Consider the following 23,249-nt stretch of genomic DNA (forward strand, 5'->3'; position numbering starts at 1 on the left):
GGTGGCAGGGGTGAACCACAGGGTGTCAGTGGTGAACCAGAGGGTGCTGTGATGAACCAGAGGGTGGCAGTGATGAACCAGAGGGTGGCAGTGATGAACCAGAGGGGGACAGTGATGATCCAGAGGGTGGCAGTGGCAAACCAGAGGGTGGCAATGATGAACCAGAGGGTGGCAGTGGTGAGTGCTGAACCTGAGGGTGGCAGGGGTGAACCAGAGGGTGTCAGTGGTGAACCAGAGGGTGCTGTGATGAACCAGAGGATGGCAGTGATGAACCAGGGGGTGGCAGTGATGAACCAGGGGGTGGCAGTGATGAACCAGAGGGTGGCACTGGTGAACCAGAGGGTGCTGTGATGAACCAGAGGGTGGCAGTGATGAACCAGAGGGGGACAGTGATGATCCAGAGGGTGGCAGTGGCAAACCAGAGGGTGGCAGTGATGAACCAGAGGGTGGCAGTGGTGAGTGCTGCACCAGAGGGTGGCAGGGGTGAACCAGGGGGTGTCAGTGGTGAACCAGAGGGTGCTGTGATGAACCAGAGGGTGGCAGTTATGAACCAGAGGGTGGCAGTGATTAACCAGAGGGGGACAGTGATGATCCAGAGGGTGGCAGTGGCAAACCAGAGAGTGGCAGTGATGAACCAGAGGGTGGCAGTGGTGAGTGCTGAACCAGAGGGTGGCAGGGGTGACCCAGAGGGTGTCAGTGGTGAACCAGAGGGTGCTGTGATGAACCAGAGGGTGGCATTGATGAACCAGAGGGTGGCAGTGGTGAACCAGAGGGTGGCAGTGATGAACCAGAGGGTGGCACTGGTGAACCAGATGGTGCTGTGATGAACCAGAGGGTGGCAGTGATAAAAAAGAGGGGGACAGTGATGATCTAGAGGGGGACAGTGATGATCCAGAGGGCGGCAGTGGCAAACCAGAGGGTGGCAGTGATGAACTAGGGGGTGACAGTGGTGAACCAGAGGGTGCTGTGATGAACCAGAGGGTGGCAGTGATGAACCAGAGGGTGGCAGTGGTGAACCAGAGGGTGGCAGTGATGAACCAGAGGGTGGCACTGGTGAACCAGGGGGTGCTGTGATGAACAAGAGGGTGGCAGTGATGAACCAGAGGGGAACAGTGATGATCCAGAGGGTGGCAGTGGCAAACCAGAGGGTGGCAGTGATGAGCCAGAGGGTGGCAGTGGTGAGAGCTGAACCAGAGGGTGGAAGGGGTGAACCAGAGGGTGTCAGTGGTGAACCAGAGGGTGCTGTGATGAACCAGAGGGTGGCAGTGATGAACCAGAGGGTGGCAGTGATGAACCAGAGGGGGACAGTGATGATCCAGAGGGTGGCAGTGGCAAACCAGAGGGTGGCAGTGATGAACCAGAGGGTGGCAGTGGTGAGTGCTGAACCTGAGGGTGGCAGGGGTGAACCAGAGGGTGTCAGTGGTGAACCAGAGGGTGCTGTGATGAACAGGAGGATGGCAGTGATGAACCAGAGGGTGGCAGTGGTGAACCAGGGGGAGGCTTGGATGAACCAGAGGGTGGCACTGGTGAACCAGAGGGTGCTGTGATGAACCAGAGGGTGGAAGTGATGAACCAGAGGGGGACAGTGATGATCCAGAGGGTGGCAGTGGTGAACCAGAGGGTGGCAGTGATGAACCAGAGGGTGGCAGTGGTGAGTGCTGCACCAGAGGGTGGCAGGGGTGAACCAGGGGGTGTCAGTGGTGAACCAGAGGGTGCTGTGATGAACCAGAGGGTGGCAGTTATGAACCAGAGGGTGGCAGTGATTAACCAGAGGGGGACAGTGATGATCCAGAGGGTGGCAGTGGCAAACCAGAGAGTGGCAGTGATGAACCAGAGGGTGGCAGTGGTGAGTGCTGAACCAGAGGGTGGCAGGGGTGACCCAGAGGGTGTCAGTGGTGAACCAGAGGGTGCTGTGATGAACCAGAGGGTGGCATTGATGAACCAGAGGGTGGCAGTGGTGAACCAGAGGGGGACAGTGATGATCCAGAGGGTGGCAGTGATGAACCAGAGGGGGACAGTGATGATCCAGAGGGTGGCAGTGGCAAACCAGACGGTGACAGTGATGAACCCGAGGGTGGCAGTGCGGAGTGCTGAACCAGAGGGTGGCAGGGGTGAACCAGAGGGTGTCAGTGGTGAACCAGAGGGTGCTGTGATGAACCAGAGGGTGGCAGTGATGAACCAGAGGGTGGCAGTGATGAACCAGAGGGGGACAGTGATGTACCAGAGGGTGGCAGTGGCAAACCAGAGGGTGGCAGTGATGAACCAGAGGGTGACAGGGGTGAACCAGAGGGTGCGATGAACCAGAGGGTGGCAGTGATGAACTAGAGGGTGGCAGTGGTGAACCAGAGGGTGGCAGTGATGAACCAGAGGGTGGCAGTGGCAAACCAGAGGGTGGCAGTGATGAACCAGAGGGTGGCAGTGGTGAGTGCTGAACCTGAGGGTGTCAGGGGTGAACCAGAGGGTGTCAGTGGTGAACCAGAGGGTGCTGTGATTAACCAGAGGGTGGCAGTGATGAACCAGAGGGTGGCAGTGATGAACCAGAGGGGGACAGTGATGTACCAGAGGGTGGCAGTGGCAAACCAGAGGGTGGCAGTGATGAACCAGAGGGTGACAGGGGTGAACCAGAGGGTGCGATGAACCAGAGGGTGGCAGTGATGAACTAGAGGGTGGCAGTGGTGAACCAGAGGGTGGCAGTGATGAACCAGAGGGTGGCAGTGGCAAACCAGAGGGTGGCAGTGATATACCAGAGGGTGGCAGTGGTGAGTGCTGAACCTGAGGGTGTCAGGGGTGAACCAGAGGGTGTCAGTGGTGAACCAGAGGGTGGCAGTGATGAACCAGAGGGTGGCAGTGGTGAACCAGAGGGTGACAGGGGTGAACCAGAGGGTGCAGTGGTGAACCAGAGAGTGGCAGTGTTGAACCAGAGGGTGCTGTGCCCATACACGACCGCATGGGTAACTTCGCCGTGCTAGCGGCTCGCGAACATGCACAAAGCTCTGCGAATACGCAAAAAAACCCGCGAACACGCAAAAAAACCAAAATTCGCAATTTTGCACGAATTCGCAAATTGTGCGGATTGCCACCAGAGGGTGGCAGTGGCAAACCAGAGGGTGGCAGTGATGAACCAGAGGGTGGCAGTGGTGAGAGCTGAACCAGAGGGTGGCAGGGGTGAACCAGAGGGTGTCAGTGGTGAACCAGAGGGTGCTGTGATGAACCAGAGGGTGGCAGTGATGAACCAGAGGGTGGCAGTGATGAACCAGAGGGTGGAAGTGATGAACCAGAGGGTGGCACTGGTGAACCAGAGGGTGCTGTGATGAACCAGAGGGTGGCAGTGATGAACCAGAGGGGGACAGTGATGATCCAGAGGGTGGCAGTGGCAAACCAGAGGGTAGCAGTGATGAACCAGAGGGTGGCAGTGGTGAGTGCTGCACCAGAGGGTGGCAGTGGTGAACCAGGGGGTGTCAGTGGTGAACCAGAGGGTGCTGTGATGAACCAGAGGGTGGCAGGTATGAACCAGAGGGTGGCAGTGATTAACCAGAGGGGGACAGTGATGATCCAGAGGGTGGCAGTGACAAACCAGAGAGTGGCAGTGATGAACCAGAGGGTGGCAGTGGTGAGTGCTGACCCAGAGGGTGGCAGGGGTGACCCAGAGGGTGTCAGTGGTGAACCAGAGTGTGCTGTGATGAACCAGAGGGTGGCATTGATGAACCAGAGGGTGGCAGTGATGAACCAGAGGGGGACAGTGATGATCCAGAGGGTGGCAGTGATGAACCAGAGGAGGACAGTGATGATCCAGAGGGTGGCAGTGGCAAACCAGACGGTGACAGTGATGAACCCGAGGGTGGCAGTGCGGAGTGCTGAACCAGAGGGTGGCAGGGGTGAACCAGAGGGTGTCCGTGGTGAACCAGAGGGTGCTGCGATGAACCAGAGGGTGGCAGTGATGAACCAGAGGGTGGCAGTGATGAACCAGAGGGGGACAGTGATGAACCAGAGGGTGGCAGTGGCAAACCAGAGGGTGGCAGTGATGAACCAGAGGGTGACAGGGGTGAACCAGAGGGTGCGATGAACCAGAGGGTGGCAGTGATGAACCAGAGGGTGGCAGTGGTGAACCAGAGGGTGGCAGTGATGAACCAGAGGGTGGCAGTGGCAAACCAGAGGGTGGCAGTGATGAACCAGAGGGTGGCAGTGGTGAACCAGAGGGTGCTGTGATGAACCAGAGGGTGGCAGTGATGAACCAGAGGGTGGCAGTGGTGAACCAGAGGGTGACAGGGGTGAACCAGAGGGTGACAGTGGTGAACCAGAGAGTGGCAGTGTTGAACCAGAGGGTGCTGTGCCCATACACGACCGCATGGGTAACTTCGCCGTGCTAGCGGCTCGCGAACAGGCACAAAGCCCCGCGAAGACGCAAAAAAAACCCGCAAACACGCAAAAAAACAAAATTCGCAATTTTGCACGAATTCGCAAATTATGCGGATTGCGAATTCGCTTTCGCACGATTTCGCGGACCGCGATTTCGCAGATTTCGCCCACACTTAATAATTTGTGAAAGTAAGTGGCTATAAATATGGCTAGTGAACATTCTAAAGTAGATTCTATAAGTATACTTTGTAAAGGGGATATTTATGAGGAGTAAGATCGAAATATTAAACACCTTCCGAGTGCACCTGATATTATCATTGGGTATGTAAGATTTTTTAAATATTGTAAAAAATATGGAATACTGCTTTGTATGTAAGAGTTGCAGTAAGCATATCGTGTAATTGAATAATACTGAATACACTATAAGATGGCCGATGTGGATTTACATCACATCACGTGATCAGAGATTGATCACGTGAGACGCCATCGGAGTGCTGCTTGTAAAAGCCGCTGGTCCTCGTACTGGATAGAGAAGGACGGGACAAGGCACGATTTGGCAAAAGGGGCGGTGAGCAATGACGGATGAAAGAAAGCCACATTAAGTAGGTGGGGTAAGAATGTATAGTAGAGGTGAGACGCCGATAAGAACGTCCAATTGAGGAGAAACTGCTGAATGTGGTAAATTGAAATCGGCAATGTAGGCTCTTCTTTTTTATCTTTTTTAAAAACAACTTCAAAAACGAGTAGCACATTGTGAAACGTTGTTCGTGTGCAAGTGAGGAAACACTACCGAACGTGGTAAATTGAAATCGGCAATGTTGTTGGCTCCCTTCCTTTCTCTCATTGTTAACATTAGAATGAGTGGCACACTGTGAAATGCTGCCTGCATGCGCATTACGTGTATAAGGCACATGGCTTTTTGGTTTTAACGCAGATTGAAAATTGGTAAAGAAATCATGTAGAATGAGCAAAATACTTACAAAGGTAAAACAGTGCAGATGGCATATGAGGAGAAGTTATAACTAGCCCCCATTAGGGTAAAGAGAGAGGACAATGAATATCCCATAAGAAATCGAGGGAGTCCCAATAGTATAGGTAGAAACGATTGTGAAGAAATACAGAATGATGTATGATGATGTTTGCACTAAAACCTATATATCTTTGCATTTAGGAATCTAATGTAAGATAAGCCCTGGAAGGGAGGATTTCACAACAGGATTCCCCCTTACAATAAGGAGAGCTGGTACGATTGACCCTGGCTCCCTTATGGTAATGAATTGCCTATGAGTGATGTGTATGTACCCTTTTCCACCCTCGTGGTGAGACAATAAGTGTTTGTAGTAACCAGGCCATTGTGTTGTTTTGTCATTTGACAGTTATTTGAAGAAAATTGCACGAGTGTCTAACAGTAGCGGCGAATGACCCTGCCCTGATGAAATTACCAGAAAGATTTAATGGCGATGAAACATGTCAGCTGAAAAAGGAAGTGGTTTGCATGTATGCAACCGGTTTTAAATATCTGAATAAGCGTATGAGAGAAGAATAAAATTGGTAATCTGTGCGTCTTACTTTTTTTTTTTTATTGTACTGGGTCTTGTTTTGTGTTTGGTAGTCGCAAAAACACATAGGGATGTGTGTTTTTCTAATCTTTTGATCACATTTTCTTGGGACACTTAGAAGTTTCAGCAAAATGGTTGCCGATGATGACAAAAGTGAGCATAGCTGGTTAGTACCAATCAGCAAGCTTGATGGGTGGTGCGCTCGTGAGGTGCCATTTTGCTTTTTTTCTCACTACTTTTTGGAATGTTAAAAACACATTTATGGGTGTGTTTTTCTGGGTATATATACCAGGGTTACCCGTCTTTTAAGAATTGATGGGATATGACTGTCATTTGACAAAATACACTATTATAAAAAGAAGGCAAATAAAGTGGTGTGACACTGCCTTGTAAAGAGTAAGGAGTGTTTAATGTAGATTAAAAGAAAGGAAACAATTCTACCCCCACATTAGATATCTGATAAGCCTTAGGGAACAGGTCTGATGTGTTTATTGATGAATTGAGAGGAGGGTGACCTGTTTCTTGTATTCCCTCTACAGGTCCGTATTGACATCTTATTGGACCGGTTGGCTGCCGCAGGGGTGGGAGGACAGGTGTTGGCTTGGTGTAGGAATTTCCTCACTGACAGACGCCAAATAACAGTGCTTGGCCCATATCAATCTGAGGCCAAAAACGTCAGCTCAGGGGTGCCACAGGGCTCCAGTTTGAGCCCTGTTCTTTTCAATCTATATATGGCACCTCTGATGAACCTGATCGCGTCATTCAGGATCAGTTCTATTTCATACGCTGACGATACCCAACTGATTTTAGTGTTGGACAAGGAACGACCAGGTGCCGAGGAAGACCTCAGAGATTGTCTTTCAGCAACATTCAAATGGATGAACAACAACCATTTAAAGTGCAACGCCGGAAAAACGGAAATTTTACCCATGGGGACCAATAACCCTTTTTCCCCCATAGTATGCTGGCCATTAGATGCTGAAGCTCCACCCAACACAATTGTATCCGCCCGTAATCTAGGCATAAAATTTGACAACTGCTTATCCTTCAAACCCCAGGCTGTAGCAGTGGCAGGCATGTGCTTTCAAATCATTAAAGCACTTAGGAAGTTCTTTGATCTTCTCCCTCTCTCGGCGAGGAAAACAGTCGCAGTGGCCTTAATAAATTCTAGGCTGGACTACTGCAATGGACTTTATGTTGGAGCAAACAAAATCGTGCTCCACATACTGCAGATGGTCCAAAATGCGGCTGCCCGCCTCGTACTGCGTTTGCCCCGTAGATCATCAGCCTCTGCAGCCTTGAACACCTTACATTGGCTGCCAATAGGAAAGAGAATTTTGTTTAAACTTCTCTTGATCACCTTCAGGGCTTTCCATCAACGCGGCCCAACCTACCTACGAAAGGGGTTTAAAAGATACTATCCAGCGCGCTGCCTGAGATCCGCAAGCCAGAATTTACTTACTACTCCTCGCTTTAAACTGGCTACAAAGGGTGGCAAATCCATCTTTGTGCTAGGCACTAAGGCCTGGAACAAACTTCCCCTTTCTTTGCGGTCTTTCTCCCAAGAAGCCTCTTTTAGGAAGGCATTGAAAACCTGGATTTTCTCTCTGCCTGACGCTCTGTGTAGGACCCTAGTGTAGTGGATGTGTAGAAATTAGGACTTCTTTTCCCTATCCAACTCTTCCATCTGGGTTGTGTAAGCGCCAAGATACTCCTTGGAGTGGTAGCAGCGCGGTATAAATGTCCATTACATTACATTACATTACAGAATGAATTGAATTTGAACCAATAAGTATTCATTCATTTAAGGTTTAATTAACTGTCTTAAGAAATAAATACATTGAATTTAACTTTATTTCCTATGGGTTTCTACTTTAAGCCTTTGACTCTATTATTTTCTATTGGAGGGTATTGTAGTACCAAATGTAGGCCATGTAAGGTGCTGGACTTAACAAAACAAGAAAGCCAATACAGCACACCAATACGTGTATTCAAATAGATCATATGAGTGAATCTAGGTTGCAAGTGCCAGACCACAGCGACTCAAACAACTACTCACCAAACTAGAGAGACTATGTAAATCTGAACTCTCCAGATGGTGGGACTTTACAACTCTGAAGAAATATATAGAAAAGAGGCAAGTTCCGAAGGGATTGATAGTTATCATATTTCCCACGTTTGAGGATCTGGACCCTGATCTCTTACAAGAGTGGCAAAACCTTCTATCTTCATCATCATTTGGCATGATTGATATACTTATCCGCCATGCTGATAGGAAAAAAGCTAAATTGTTAAGTAATATAGAACAGGTAGAGGACGAGATTTTAAATTTAAATCTAACAGGAGCAACAGAAAAAAACTTCAAGATACTGAAAGAAGTGTTGTGTGCTCACGAGTCATACATCAGGGATAAAAAAATCCGCAAGGTAAAAAGAGATGAGAACGACTATAGAAATGGACATATCTTCACATTTGCAAAGAAATTTGACGAGGTTAAACTCAGAGCTGGTACAAAAGATTTGAGACTGAAAAGAACCGACGCCCATGTGTCAGCTAGCGAGTCTGATCTTTCAAGCATTACAAGTGACAATAGTGAGGCCCGTAGTGAACCATTGTCGAGGCCTATAGTTAATGACGCCAGTGTTACAGTTTCTTCTTCGTCTTTTTTATCGGAGCTAGAGAGATACAGAAAAGGGACTAGACTAGGCTTTAACAACCAAAAACCCACTGGATGAAAAGAACTAGGCGGGGGAAGAAAAAACAAATTCCGAGGCGAGCTAAATGGTAACGAGATCAGTCTCGGGCACACAGAAGAATTGATGGTCAACTCAAGTTTGTCATATAATGATGACTTGCCTTCTGTAGATACAATTGTGACCAATATGAATGATCATGTTTCCATTATTAATCTTTTCAAACAACCATTAAGTAGCATTGAGGATGATGTACTTAGAAAGGGATTAAGCTTCTGTCCAGTGTCTAGACCAGACTTTACTCAAGTACACATTGACCTTTATAAGTTTGTACGCAAGCTTAAATTAAAAACAATTCTTTGATAACCAAGACAAATGATGCCCAGTACCCACCTTTACAGTTGACAGAAGTGGACAGACCATTCAGGATATACATTATATCCAGACATTATTATCTTTGGATGACAGTGTGCATACTGTCCCTAGTATGGAAGAAATTCTTTAGGATCTGGGTATTGAGACTGATTCGAATATGGATAGTGGCTTAAAAAGAGATCTATTTTTACACCAGTGCTATCCCCTAACAACATGATAGATTGTTTTTACAAGGCTGTAACTAATGAGCTTTATAAATTGGGGGAAAGACTAACACAGGCCCCTAAGAGATTTAAGGACAACTTGGCCAAAGAAGAGAGAAATGCCCTCTTCCAATTGACCAACTACTCTAATGTAACCATTAAAGAGGCTGACAAAGGGGGCAATATTGTCATAATGGACAAGGACTACTACCTTTGGGAAATTGAGAGACAATTGTCTGATAGCAACTCCTTCACCATGATCCCACACAATCCCATGCATGATACTAACAGAAAGATAGAGACAACATTGCGATATTGGCTGAATTTGGGGTTCTTATCTGATACCGAATTCAAGTACATGCTCAATCCTACACCCAGAGCTGTGTATATATACACCTTGCAAAAAATTCATTAAAACCTTACAGCCCTACCAGGGAGACCTATTATCTCTGGTGTAAGGGGATCTAGGGAACGCATATCCGGTTTTATTGACTTATATTTGCAACCTGTAATACGCGAATTGCCAGCCTTTATTGAGGACACTAAAGATCTGCTCAATAAATTGGAACATTTTGTCTGAACAGAACAACTAATCCTAGTAACATTGGATGTGAATGCATTACATACCAGCATTCCAATAGACAAGGGAATGGAAGCTCTCACATATTTTCTATCCAAATGTGATGCTATATTTTATGACCACACCAAAATGGTCATTGAACTCATGAGACTAACTTTGGATAATAACTTTTTTAAACACAATGACAATTGGTACAGACAGCATTCTGGTGTAGCCATGGGGTCTAAATCTTCCCCGTTGTTTGCCAACATCTACATGGGCTACTACGAGTAACAACATATTTGGAGAGCTTGCCCATCTGACTTGACTAACCATATAATCTATTGCGGTCACTTTATAGATGACATCTTGATGATTTGGGAAGGCAATGGTACCCCCCTAGAGGATTTATTTGCACATTTAAACAACAATGAGCATACCCTTAGCTTTACACATAACATCAGTAAGGAACGGGTTGACTTTTTGGATGTCACACTCTTTGTAGACAATGGGGTGTAGGAGTCAAAACTTTTTCGTACGGAAATGGCATGTAATTTTGTACTTCATGCCAGTAGCACACACCCAGTTTCACAACTACAGGCGATCCCATATGGTGAGATGACACGCCTGAGTAGAAACTAGTACCAATGAGAATTTCCATCAAGAATTGTTAGGTCTCAAACAACGATTCATTAACAGAGGATATAATAGAGACACGTTGACTAACACACACACTAAAATCAATAGAATGCAACACACTGAGCTTCTCACACCCAACTCCAAAAAAAGAGAGAAATCAGAAAGGAAACAAATAGCTGTCATTACACAGTTTCGTTCACAAAGCAATAAGGTGTTTAGAACTCTTTTTAAACATTGGCATTTATTGAGAATGGACCAAGACTTGGATCCATACTTGAGGAATAAACCTCAGGTTACATATATTAGGGGCAAAACATTGAGAAACATCTTGAGTCCCTCTCAGGTTGGAGATAGTAGGAAAGAGCCTTCTTGCACTTGCTTGCCAGCAAGATCAAAAGGTTTTTACGAATGCACGATGTGTAATATGTGCCAATTTGCACGTAACAAGATCACAAGCTTTAGTTATAATACTGGCCAGACACACAACATCATGCATTTTATTAATTGCAATACCAAATATGTCGTATATTGTATATTTAGCCAATGTAATTTAATCTATGTGGGTAGCACTGTAAGGCCACTCAAGGATCGAAGCCAAGAATACATTAGAGCAATTTGTAACAACACTGTTATTTACCCACTAGCGGTTCACTATAACATTGTACATACGTCTTCTGAAGTACTACTCCTTAGCTTTCATGGTATAGCTGTAGTTGATGATGATCCCCGGGGCAGTGATAAGACTGCTACTCTCAGGTAATTGGAATCGAAGTGGCTCATTAAACTGCGATCGGTCGATCAGGGTCTCAATACTGACAGGGAAATGCATGTATTTCTATGTGATTTATAATATATCAATGGTGTTGTAATATTGAAATCAAATTGTCTGTAATCCAATTTCCACATACAATAATTACTTTTACTGTGGATTTGTACTGTTCCTTGCTGTATAGTTACCAACCTATATGATGAAAATGATTTTGGGACAACAGATATATTTATATGTTGTTGTTATGCACTGATATCCTCTGTACTTGGGCTGTTGTGTAAACATACATTTATGTTGCTGTATCTATACATATCAATGCACCAGAACTTGTTAAATCTCGGGTCCCAGTACCAGATCATTTTTCTTCCCTTTTATACCCTATCCCTTAGGGGTCCTTTGAATGTGGCTTGAAAGGTTCTTTATATGGTCTATCACATGCTCTTGTGGTGTATCACAACTGATTCTATTGCCCTTTTTCTCTCTTGACTTGCTCTGATTTCGAGACACCACACAATTGGATATCTCTAATATGAAAGCACATAGGGCCTAATTTATGAGAAATTACGCATCGCTGCGTGAAAGCAGCGATGCGTCACTTTTCAGTTTTACTGTATGACGCATCATGTCGCAAGGAGTTACAGATTCGCCAGTATTTCTGACAGATCTGTATGGCGCAAAAGTGACGCATTGCTGGAGTGTGTTACAAAAGTGATGCAACTCTAGCAATGCGTCCTTTCACATGGGGCAAGGCCCATGTGAGTGGGCCTGTGTCAGTCTTACGCCTGCTGTGAGGCAGGCATAAGATTTTGACACACGGCGTCCTAGAAGTGACACCGTGAAATCTCATGGATTTCACTGCGTCACTTCTATGAAGCTTTTTGCGGGGAAACGCCCCCTGCATACATTATACCTGATGCAGGTATAATGTAGCGCAAGGGTTTACAAAGTGACGCATCTGCTTATATGCGTCAATTTGTAAATAGTGAGCAACAGGAGGCATGTTTTACGCCGCCGATGCGTCACAAAAAGTGACGCATCAGAAGCGCAAACCTGATGCAAAGCCTCATAAATGAGGCCCATAGTGTCTTATGACGTATCAATTTGGAGTTGAGAAAATACATGGCAAGTATCTAGGAGGCTTTTCCACTCCACAGTTAAACCTTTTACCATAAAGAAAAAACACTTCTATACCCTTTACAGGTTCAAATGGACCCCACAGAAAATAGCGAAATTTGTGAAAAATTAAAGACCCCACCACAAAATATGTTGAAGAGTTGACACGGATTAAGAACCAATTTGCAGCCTGCCAATCGCTCGAGTTGTTTTGAGTGCACATGAGTAATATGGTTTCCAAAAACCTTAAAGTGGAATAGAAAATAAAAAAAAGACACAATTTAATTGTTTTTAGAACAGACAATCAGTTGAACCTTCGTACTAAACTGTGGCATAGAAGTCTTCTTTTCTACATGATTTATTTGACCAAAAGGGAAATATGTATAAACTGGCTCCAATCACACCCACTATCAGACAACAAATGGCTAGTGGAGCCTATACCCAAAAAACAACCATCAACTGTTTCAGCGGTAACAAAATGAATAAGGACAATTTGTGGCTATGGTATATCAGATGGCTTAACAGCACAAGAAATTTGACTGTGCCCAATGATTACACTATACTGGGCTGATTTTCACCAATACTAATCAGCTTTTGGTCAGACTTTCCCCAACTTAAAGATAGAGAGGGGCAAGTACAATACCCAATAGAACTAACTTGCTTCTGATGGTGACAAAAAATTTTAAAAAGAAAGAAAATGCTGTCATCAATTATTACTATTTTTCCAACTTTTTCATTTTTTGTTAATTTTAATGTTTGCTTTCTTAGAGACAACAGTATGCATTATATATATTATACGGGCTGGACTGTTCCCATGAGGCAGAGGGTCAGACTGATTTGCATATGGCAAAATCTGAACTGGGGTGGCGGAGTGAGCTAAAGAACGGTGATGGATTAAACCCAGATCAGTTGACTGGGGGTGAGTGTTTGTATTGTCAACGCTCCGTCCATCATCACCTTTGGTTTTTCTTTGTTCGCCCTAAGTTGGCAGGGTATGCTCGGACGTGAGTCCCTTGCTCACTTTGCCACTGGAGTCAAGCAAGCCCGGCTGAAGACGTCTGTAATGCCAGAAACCGGTCCTGGGAAGCTTGATTCCGGTCCAGGGAAGACATGGCTTGGCAGTTCGGTCTGGACTGTTCCCATGAGGCACAGGGTCAGACTGATTTGCATATGGCCATGTCTGAACTGGGGTGGCAGAGTGAGCTAAACAAAGGTGATGGATTAAACCCAGATCAGTTGACTGGGGGTGAATGTTTGTATTGTCAACGCTCCGTCCATCATCACCTTTGGTTTTTCTTTATACGCAAATTACCACCTTCATGAACTCAGTATTCATAAATGTACCGCCTTCCAGGTTCATCCATTGGTTTTCACATCTGTTTCCACCACAAACTGCAAGTAGGTTGAACCCACAAAAAAGAGGAACAATGGACTACTATATAGAAAAATGTGGAAAAATAAATGTGGTAAAAACTGATTTCTTTTACAAGTTTTGGGGCTCCTAAAAGCAAAGTGGATGGTGATATTAGCACAGGAAACCTTTTGTTGATGTCAATTTTACCCCAAAAACATACTTTCCTGCACAGTCCTTTTTGCCATTTCTCCCAAACAAAGGTTTGCTATATTTTAATTATTTTCTCAGTTCCCTCCAACAGTTCAATACATAAACTCTGTGTACCTTTATAATTCTCAGGGAAAAAGGCGCATATTTTGTAAAAAGTTATGAAGGTTTCAGTGAGCAATGCCCAAACATCAGAAAAGGGGTCAGTCCCTGGGAGGTGAGGAAAAGTCGATGGAGAGGAGAATCCCTAGCAATGAAGGGTCTGAGCTAAACCTTCGGAAGACATTTCCCAAACAACTGCTTGCTACCACTAGCATGCTCTAATAGCATTCTAGAAGTCATCATCATTAAGATAGTTGCACTTTATCCTGTTACATTCCTTTCTGTTTGGCTGTAGACGCCCGATTTTGGGTGGTAGAAAGTTACTTAGTGAGGATGAATTATACATAGCCTTTCATACTATAACTTTATCAATGTTTTTTTTTGTTGCAACCTCTAACAAAGCTTTGAGCCTGATTCACACAAGTTGTAATTTTACTCCTGTAGTTTTAGCACCCCGTTTGAAATATATTTAGCATTCTGTTTTTATTTCCTGAAAAAATCCATTCATACTCCTGGAATGATGTGACTATTGCAGATTGCCAAGAGAACTCATACTGTTGCTCATTTAAATGTACATGGTGTTCATTTACATTTGAGCATTTGTGCTTGGTTTTTGTTCGACCTGTGGAAAAACATCTTCCTGTGACACGTTACCAAATCTGGTGCTCCTTTCCATTCTAATCTGGCATAGAGATTTACTCCTACTGTCCTAGGATTAAATCACTAACAATTTCGAGGGCGTGACTTTTCCTTGCAAATGTAATTACTAACAAACTGAGGGCTCAGTTCAGAAAGGTAAAGTAAAACCTAAAGTCTAACTTTGGACCTGAAGTCTAAGTTTAGATCTAAAGTCTAATTTTAAACCTGAAGTCTAACTTTAAACCCAAAGATTAAGTTTAGACTTAAAGTCTAATTTAGATCAAAAGTCTACCCTTAGTACTTTTCGGTATTCAATTACTATTAGTAAGTTTACTACAAGTAAAATTACTAGTAGTAAACGTACTATTAAAATGACTAGTAGTAATGTTACTAGTAGTAACTTACCCTTGATAATACTGAAAAGTAGTAAACTTAGACTATTGGTCTAAGTTGACTTTTAGTCTAAACTTAGGGCCTGATTATGAGTTTGGCCATTGCCCCACTCTCACACCGCGAAACTTCGCCACCGCCAGCCTACCACATTACTAGTTGTAATTCAGGCAGGCGGTCCTACAGCGGCTGGCCCATGGCACTACCTTTTAAAGGCTCATGGGAGAGCCTTAGAAAGAGCACCGACATTCCAGAACTACATTGACTGTAAAGTCCATGCTGTGCAGGAACTGGGCTGCAGAAAGACAGGCACCCAGGCACCAGGGGGCCCATTAGGGCCACTCAGTGTCCTCACCGCCACTGATTTCATGGCGGGCTCATCAAAATGAGGGGAGTGAGGAAACTAATTTTATGCTTGGCACCACCAACAATAGCAGATCCCTGGAGGTTATCGCAGTTCTCTGGAGATTAAACCTCTGTACTCATACTACGGTGGTCGGACTGCTGGTGCAGCAGTCCCCGACCACCATAGCACCTCCACCATGAATTTGGTGATCCTATGGACCTCCAAACTTGTAATCAGGCCGTTCAAATTTAGGTTTAAATGTATACTTCAGGTCTAAACTTAGAATTCAGGTGTAAAGTTAGACCTCAGGTATAAAGTTAGAGTGTGGGTCTAAAATTAGACTTCAGGTCTAAAGTTAGCCTTTTGGTCTAACTTTACCTTTGTGAATTGGACCCTGAGTTTGCAGTTGTTCACTAACTTTTGAATGCATAACCACACTGGAACCCTCATTCCATGACCGTGAGTACATTCACTCTATATAAATTTACACTATACTTCTGTTACAATGTATGTGAGTACAAATCAGTATGAGTGCAAATGCTCTTTTAGTGACTACACAGTGCAAATTTACAATTGAAAAACAAGCTTTTGAACACCAAATTAAATTAAGATTTTTCAATAGCAGTGTGAATCTGACTATCATTGCATAGCCAATACAATGAAATTGTAATAGACAAGCACTGAGTTAAACCACACCGAAATATGAAAATTAAAACAAAACACACACATACATGTTATAAAGGAGATCAAGAGAAACACAATTATGCACGTCACATATTGCAGATCTTTGAGAACACTTTTAGTGTTATTCATTTGCATTCCATTACAAGTAAAATGCAATTAGCCTTACCTGTAAACCGCATCATACATGGTTTCTTTTGATAACCCAAATGCTCTTTCATCCTGAGTTGCTCCCTCCCTGTGAGACAAATATAACCAAAGGTTTACACAGTTATTTTCGTCCAGACCTCAATTTCCTCACACGTTCATATGTAGACATATTAACTTAATCAAAAGATTAGGATGAAATATTTTGCGTAGTTACTGGTCAATGGCATGCTAAACAAATTAAACTCTGTAGCTAAGTATATATTTGATTTTACTTGGATTAATCCACCAAGTACTTAAATAGTTTGGATCAAACTAATTTTGGCACCATCCTTTCATGGTGTGACATTACCATATATACATTCATATAGTACCATATATTTATGTGCTTTAATGTCTTTAATGTAAGTTGTGTACTTGACCGAAATAATGAAGGTGCATTTGCTGTACAATTCAGATATTTACCTGAGCATGTATACCAATGTTTTCTTTATAGTGGTACCAAATTGCATTTTCATATATATCTGCATTTGAGTAATTTTGCTAACTCTCACATACTCATGTATTCATTTGAATAGTCAAATGGGCTACACTGTAAATCAAACTTTAGGATGATGCGAACTTCTCTTTATTAGTCAAGCATCTAAAATGGAAATTTGGATATTTGGCTCAGTGCTTTGGCAGACTGTGGCAAAACGAGGATAAAATACATTTAGTTAGAATAGTTCAGATCCAATCCCAGCCCTAGAGCCCATTTTTCTATCTGGAGGATAGGCAGAGGTCCACAATTTCGAGAAAGAGTTGTAACAGCGGAGGTGTGAGTATTAATAGTGTTGCACATTTTAATGGCTTAGAATTAGTTGCAGTTTGGAAATTGTATGATGTTTCGTGGAAATGTTTTGAATGTCATGCAAATGTGGCGTTTATGTGGAGAACCGAGGTGGCCTAAGATCGTGGGACGATATTAGAAAGTATAGAAGGCACTGTATGGTAAATGTATTCAAATTATTATTTTTTTATTCTTGCTGTGAGATGTTGTTGATAGTACAATTGAGTTAAGACCGTTTATCTTTGTGTGTGAAAGAGAGGTGTGGTTGGTGTGGTGGGCCCTTTGTGCCAAGGGACGCTGTACTATTTGGGGTGGTTCCCTATAGGTCAAGGTCTCATTCCAGTGTGTCAGAGTAGGTCAGAAAGTGTTATTACAAACCATTTCCTGTATGATTGAATAATGTTGATTTCTTTAGTGAGCAGACAAAGTTATTTGTTGCAATTGCTTTGTATTGGTTTTGAATGGATTATGCGGAAGAGAGTGTGATCATGAGAAATAGGGTGCACTGCTGTAAGGAGCGAGATTGATGTCACTGTGTGGTGCACTGAGATAAAGCCACACTGTTATTCGTTGTCTACATCATAGAGTGTTGAACTGGTATTGGTCATTGACTCTGAATGAGAATTGTGAGTAAAACATTATTTCCTGCTCTGAATCAAAATTCTATTTGTGATTACTGATGTTTGTTGGGAAACTAAATGTTTTAAAGTTATACGAGATTTGTTGAGAGGAGATGTAACAATACCTGATTGAGAAGGAGAAGAGGCACCACCCGAAGATACTCCATGTCATTATATTGCAATAAATGTAGGGTTTCCCACAAGCATTTGACTTAAACAATGGCACAAGATCACAGAGAAAGAAGGCGCACTGGCATGTCCATGCTATAGTATGTTCAATGAGAGAATCATTGAAAATTTGAGAAGGATATTATATTAGATGAAAACGAAGCCTAGACCTACAAGGATTGAAGCGCTAAATGCTTGGGAGAATGTAGCTCATGCCAGAAAGAAGGAAAGGTATCAGGGAAGAGCTAGAAAGGCAGTGTGTATTTACGCTGATGCAATCTGGGATGCAGAACAGAGGAATGGGAAACTGACATGATAGAGGGAGATAATTAGACCACTCATCAACAGGTGAAGAATTTGAGAAAAGGAATTAGAACAGGAAATATAAAAGGGACAAGGCAAATGAACCAGATCAGATAAGTGAAAACAGTGACAGTGACTCTAGCAATAGTCTGTTAAATGTGTTGTTGTCAGGACACCCACCTCCGTCTAAAGAGACCCAATTAGTGGAAGGTGGAGGCGCTAATGGGAAAGGAAATTCCTGAGTGGATACTGCACCGGTAAAAGTAAGCCTGAATGAAATGTATGCCTCCCTGTGAATATGATGAAATATGAAAATATGAAACATGAATATGTGAAATGTGTGCCTCCCTGCAAATGCTGAAGGAAGGGAATCAAGGGATTTGTGCTGCTGGTACCTTAACAATTGTTTATGCTCCAGATACTCTCACTGTCTCGGTTACCATTGGCCCTTTGGTTCCTATATACGAATCTAGTTCTGCAGGAAATATAACCGCTATTTGGTTGTTAAAGGCCCCAGAAAATGCTCCTACAAGTTCAAACATGGGAAGATTTGTTTCCTTAGTTCCAATGAATGTGAGTTCCCTTTGTGGTGTGAGTGCAGATCCAATGATGAATATAGACTTGATTTGAACCTCTGAGGTAATTCCAGGGGTTGTCAGATATGGATATGCTTACCTAGGACCCTCCACTAAGGGCACATATTAGTACTCCCAAACAGAGGGCAGTACCTGGGGTGCAGCCTAGTCTCTGCGTTCAGGAAATAAACAAATGGTTGAAGGTTTTTGACGCCACTTTGAATGAAAGTGAAAGCTCCGAATAGAATTAAGGAATTATTCAGTTATCATTGAGGCTAAGCTTGGTGGATGTGCCCAAACTGAAATTAGAATGGGATGAGACTAATAAATGGAAGTTTGAAATGGCCCAACTAGATACTTACCAAGAAATGTAACTTTTGTTGATGAGTAAGGATGTTACCAGATGGACGAGTCAAGCCTGTGATACATCATATGAATCAGCTCAGAAATATGAGGTAGACCTCGATAGGACTAAAGCCTTAAAGAAAAGACATTGACTGTTTTAGTGATAAGGAACTTGAGTGTATGAGAATACCAGGGATGAAACTGAAAATTTGGGAATTGATTCATGTTAGAAATGGCCCTTTTTGTAGGGTTATCCCCAAACTTTTTGCTTCTTCCTTCTATTTTTTTCTGACCTGTTTGTGTTAATTTTAGGACTCTGGACACTTTACCACTGTTGATCAGTGCTAAAGTGAATATGCGCTCTGTGTAAAATGTGTTATGGATTGGTGTTTCCATGATTGGGTATTTGATTTACTTGTTAGTCCCTAGTAAAGTGCACTGAGTGTGCCTAGGGCCTGTAAACCAAATGCTACTAGTGGGCCTGCAGCACTAATTGTGCAACCCACGTGAGTAGCCCCAAAAAGGTAACTCAGGCCTGCTATTGCAGAGTCTGCGCGCAGTTTCTATCTGCCATGTTGACTTGGCGAGTACCCACTTGCCAGGCCCTAAACATTCTCTTTTCTACATGTCAGTCACCCCTAAGGAAGGCCCACGTTACCCCTGTGGGCAGGATGCAGTGTATGTGAAAGGCAGGACATGTCCTGGTGTGTGTGGCATGTCCTGATAGTGAATTACAGCCCAATTTGTTTTTCACTATTGCAAGGCTACCTGTTCCCCATAGGACTGAATGGGAAGTTTGTATATAACATCTTATGAACATACCTGGTCCTGGGAACTAGGTGGGAAAATAAAGTTTAGTATGCCTGAACTCCGAATTTGAAGATGCATCATTTAGTGACGGTGATTTTTACATTCTGTGTTTGAAAATACCACTTTTAGAAAATAGGTATTTTCTTGCTCAGTCAGCCCTTGTGCCTCTGCTGGAATGTGGATTGCTTGTCTGGATTTTGGACGACATATGGCTAGGAAGCAAGGGTGGCTCCTGATAGTCTAGGTAGGTCAGGAAAGGGCTGAATAGACGTGGGTTGCGATGGGGGAAGAGGGAGGAGATTTCCTTGCACCTCAAAGGGCCTGGTCTGCCTCTGACAATGCTGTCTCCACCCCCTGGTGGGAAATCACACCAGAGCAGGCAGAACTGGTCCTGGCTGGGCATAGACATCCTCTGCCTAGATTACCAAAGGATTTTTGGTTACAAATACTGGGGCCCAGACGCCTGAACTTTTGAACTCTTTTGGATTACGAAGACTGCCAAGAAGAAGAGCTGGAGAAGCTGTGAGGAGGACCTACCACTTTGCTGTGTGCTTTGCTGTGTTGGCCTGCAGTGGCTGCTTCTGTCTTGGGCAGTGAAAGGACTGGACTGAATTTTCTGTGATCTGCTTTTTTAGTTTCTCCAAGGCCTTGAGGTAGAGCTTGCTCCCTGTTCATGAAGTCTCAGGAACAACGAAGACTTCAAGCTATTCTGATGCAGCACTGGGGACTGTGTGTTTTGTGCTGCAACAGAGAAAAAGCAACTTGATGACGTCTACAATGCCACTGCTGACTCCGTGTCCTAATGGCACCACAGAGGGCACCGCTGCAAAGCCGCACTGTGACCTTGGTCTCACCGATGACGCCTGCTGATGCCGCCACCGAGTCACTGCTCACACTACGACCTGTGGGCACCGCATCGCCACGCTTCACAATGATGCCTTGACACCGCAGAGGGCACGCCGCAACGCGACCCTGGTCTCACCAACGACGCCACCACCAAGCCATTGCTTGCACGTGACCTGTGGGCACCGCACTTCGCACCGCCTCACTTCACGATAAAGCCTTGGTATCCCCGACAACGACGCTCCACGCCGAAATCGATGCCGCTGCTTGCAACATGGTTCAAGGGCACCTCTCTTAAAGTTCCATGAGGCACCACCCTCATCCCGCAGAGCAGCCTTGGCCTACCAATGCTGGTGCCATCGACCCCAGTTCGTCAGCCGACAACAGCTGCTTGCACCATGATCTGCCAGCACCGTGACGGACACCGCCTTCATCTCGCACCGTGATTCTGGTCTCACCGACGACGCCATCTAACGCCGCCACCGAGCCGCTGCTCGCACCTTGACCTGACGGCACCGCACGCCGCCCTGCTGCACTTTGCACCGCATCACACAATGCCTGCCTACGCCAATGCTCCTGACACTATCAGAGAGGAGCTCAACCTGTAACGCGTGTGACTTTGAGGGCCCCCGACAACTCCTGCACCAGCCTCCAAACCAACGCCTGGGGACGCTGTGTTTTCTGACGCTCAACGAGTGGTCATCGAAGGTACTGTTTGTGGGTCTTTCCGACACCGTAGCTGGCTCGCAACGCCACGGTCAGCCAGAACTGTTTGGATTTGTTTGCTCACGACGCCTTGATAGCCCCGAACTCATCAAAGGAGTTGAGTCTGTCCCTATACAGATAAAGCCTAATGTTGTGTACCCAAGAACCCTGCAATATAGTCTGACCCCTGAAAAAATTGCTGGATGTATTCCGGTAATCAGGAAAATTATTCAACAAGGTATTTTGAAGGAGATTCACTGGAGCCCATGTAATTTAACCATTATGGGCTTACAGAAGTCCAGTGGAAAGTATTGCATAGTTAGAACCTCAGAAGGATAACCAATATTGAGGTTTATTTAAAGTTTCAGGAGAAGTTGAAGCTTCATGCTCCAAGGAGTATTCTCTGCACAAATGGCTGAATTAACTTTCTTATAAGAGCGTGTTGTTTCTTAGACCAGCAGAGAGTGTCCATTTTCACTGATAATCAGTATGGCTTTGGTTTTGTTCCCAATTTTAGACAGTTATGGTCCCAGAGGGAGCTTATGACCTCTTTGTGGTCTCCGATCCGGAACGGAGAAACAAATGAGGAAGCTTTTTGAGGCATTGCAACTGCCTCCTCAAGTTGCGGTCATAAAATGTTCTGCTCGTTGTAATGCGTGTGATTATGTGATGGTTGGCAACAGATATGCTGACAAGGTTGCACAGTATTGTGCTCATAAAGCTTGCAACTTAAATGGGCAGCACACTAATGAAAGAACAGCTGGGATCAACAACAACTTTTTGATGGATTAAGGTAGATTGTGTCAAGAGTGATGAGGATGATATTTAGGTTTCAGGAGATTGAATGAATACCTGTGCTACCTAACAGTCTATTGCCACCAATGGCCAAGCATTATCACAGCCTTTCTCATGTAGGTAGAGATGCCATGGTCACGTTTTTTAGACAGGCCTGGTTTAATGCTAGCTTTAGATTGCTGGCTGAGGCATTGTGTCACAGAAGTTTTGTATATCAACAGAACAATGTAGGGAAAAAAACTGCAGAAACACTGAGCCACATAGGAAGATCAGGTGGTCCCTTCAGTTGGATGCAGTTAGATTTAATTGCAATGCCCATGTGCAATGGTTTGAGGTGAGTCCTGGTTGTTTTGTGCATCATTTCACACTGGCTTGAGGCATACCCAACCAGGAGGAACAACAGTCTCATTTGAGGGAGTTAATACTTAGGCTTGGCTTTCGGACTTCTATGGAATCAGACCGGGGAACATATTTCCACAATAAAATCTTGAGAATGTTGTGTGCAGCTTTACAAGTTGAACAGATTCTGCATTGAACCTGTAGACCTGAGGTTTCAGGTCTGGTGGACCAGATTAATGGGACTTTGAAATCCAGGCTTTCAAAAGTGTGTGCTTCTATATTGTTGAAGTGGCCTGAAGCTTTGCCTCTGATGTTGATGAATCTTCGCAGCATACCTGATCGGAGGACAGGATTGTCCCCTCATGAGATCATCATGGGCAGAGCTATACCTGCAAATAAGCTTGTGGACATTATTGATGACATGATACTTGATTACTGCAAAGGACTGGCTGATGTGGTGCATTCTGTGTCTCATCAGTTTGAAACTGCCGCAGCCCTGCATCAACCAGGAGCAGTGTCATTTTAAAACTATTTTTATTAGTTACCAGTTACAAAATACAATGTCATCCACAGTCATCATCTCTCCCCTCCTCCTACAACCCCTTCCCAGCCCATCCCGTCGAGCTGTCAAGTGATACCTGTGAGGTCTATATAATCCGGACCTAAAGATATACTTATCGCCATGTAACATTATTCAGTGATAGATATCTTAAACATCTTGCTTATAATATTCCTAACCCCAGTCCCGATTCCCCCCTATCCCTCCCCACCGGTGTGTTATACAT

The 23,249-nt window shown here is 44.5% G+C and overlaps 1 protein-coding gene across 3 annotated transcripts in view; it reads right to left on the minus strand.

Moving 5' to 3' along the window:
* LOC144772892 (acetylserotonin O-methyltransferase-like) overlaps positions 1 to 23,249 on the minus strand; it is a 719,863-nt gene that overhangs the window by 403,652 nt on the left and 292,962 nt on the right. For 2 of the 3 annotated variants that reach the window (XM_078657560.1, XM_078657562.1), the window contains exon 4: positions 16,155 to 16,223. The exons of the other annotated variant lie outside the window; for it this stretch is intronic. In XM_078657560.1, coding sequence (XP_078513686.1) covers positions 16,155 to 16,223 — 69 coding nt within the window. The remainder of the gene's footprint in view (positions 1 to 16,154; positions 16,224 to 23,249) is intronic. 3 annotated transcript variants of the gene reach the window in all.

The sequence above is a fragment of the Lissotriton helveticus genome, chromosome 8 (genome assembly GCF_964261635.1).
Source record: "Lissotriton helveticus chromosome 8, aLisHel1.1, whole genome shotgun sequence".
NCBI lineage: Eukaryota > Metazoa > Chordata > Amphibia > Caudata > Salamandridae > Lissotriton > Lissotriton helveticus.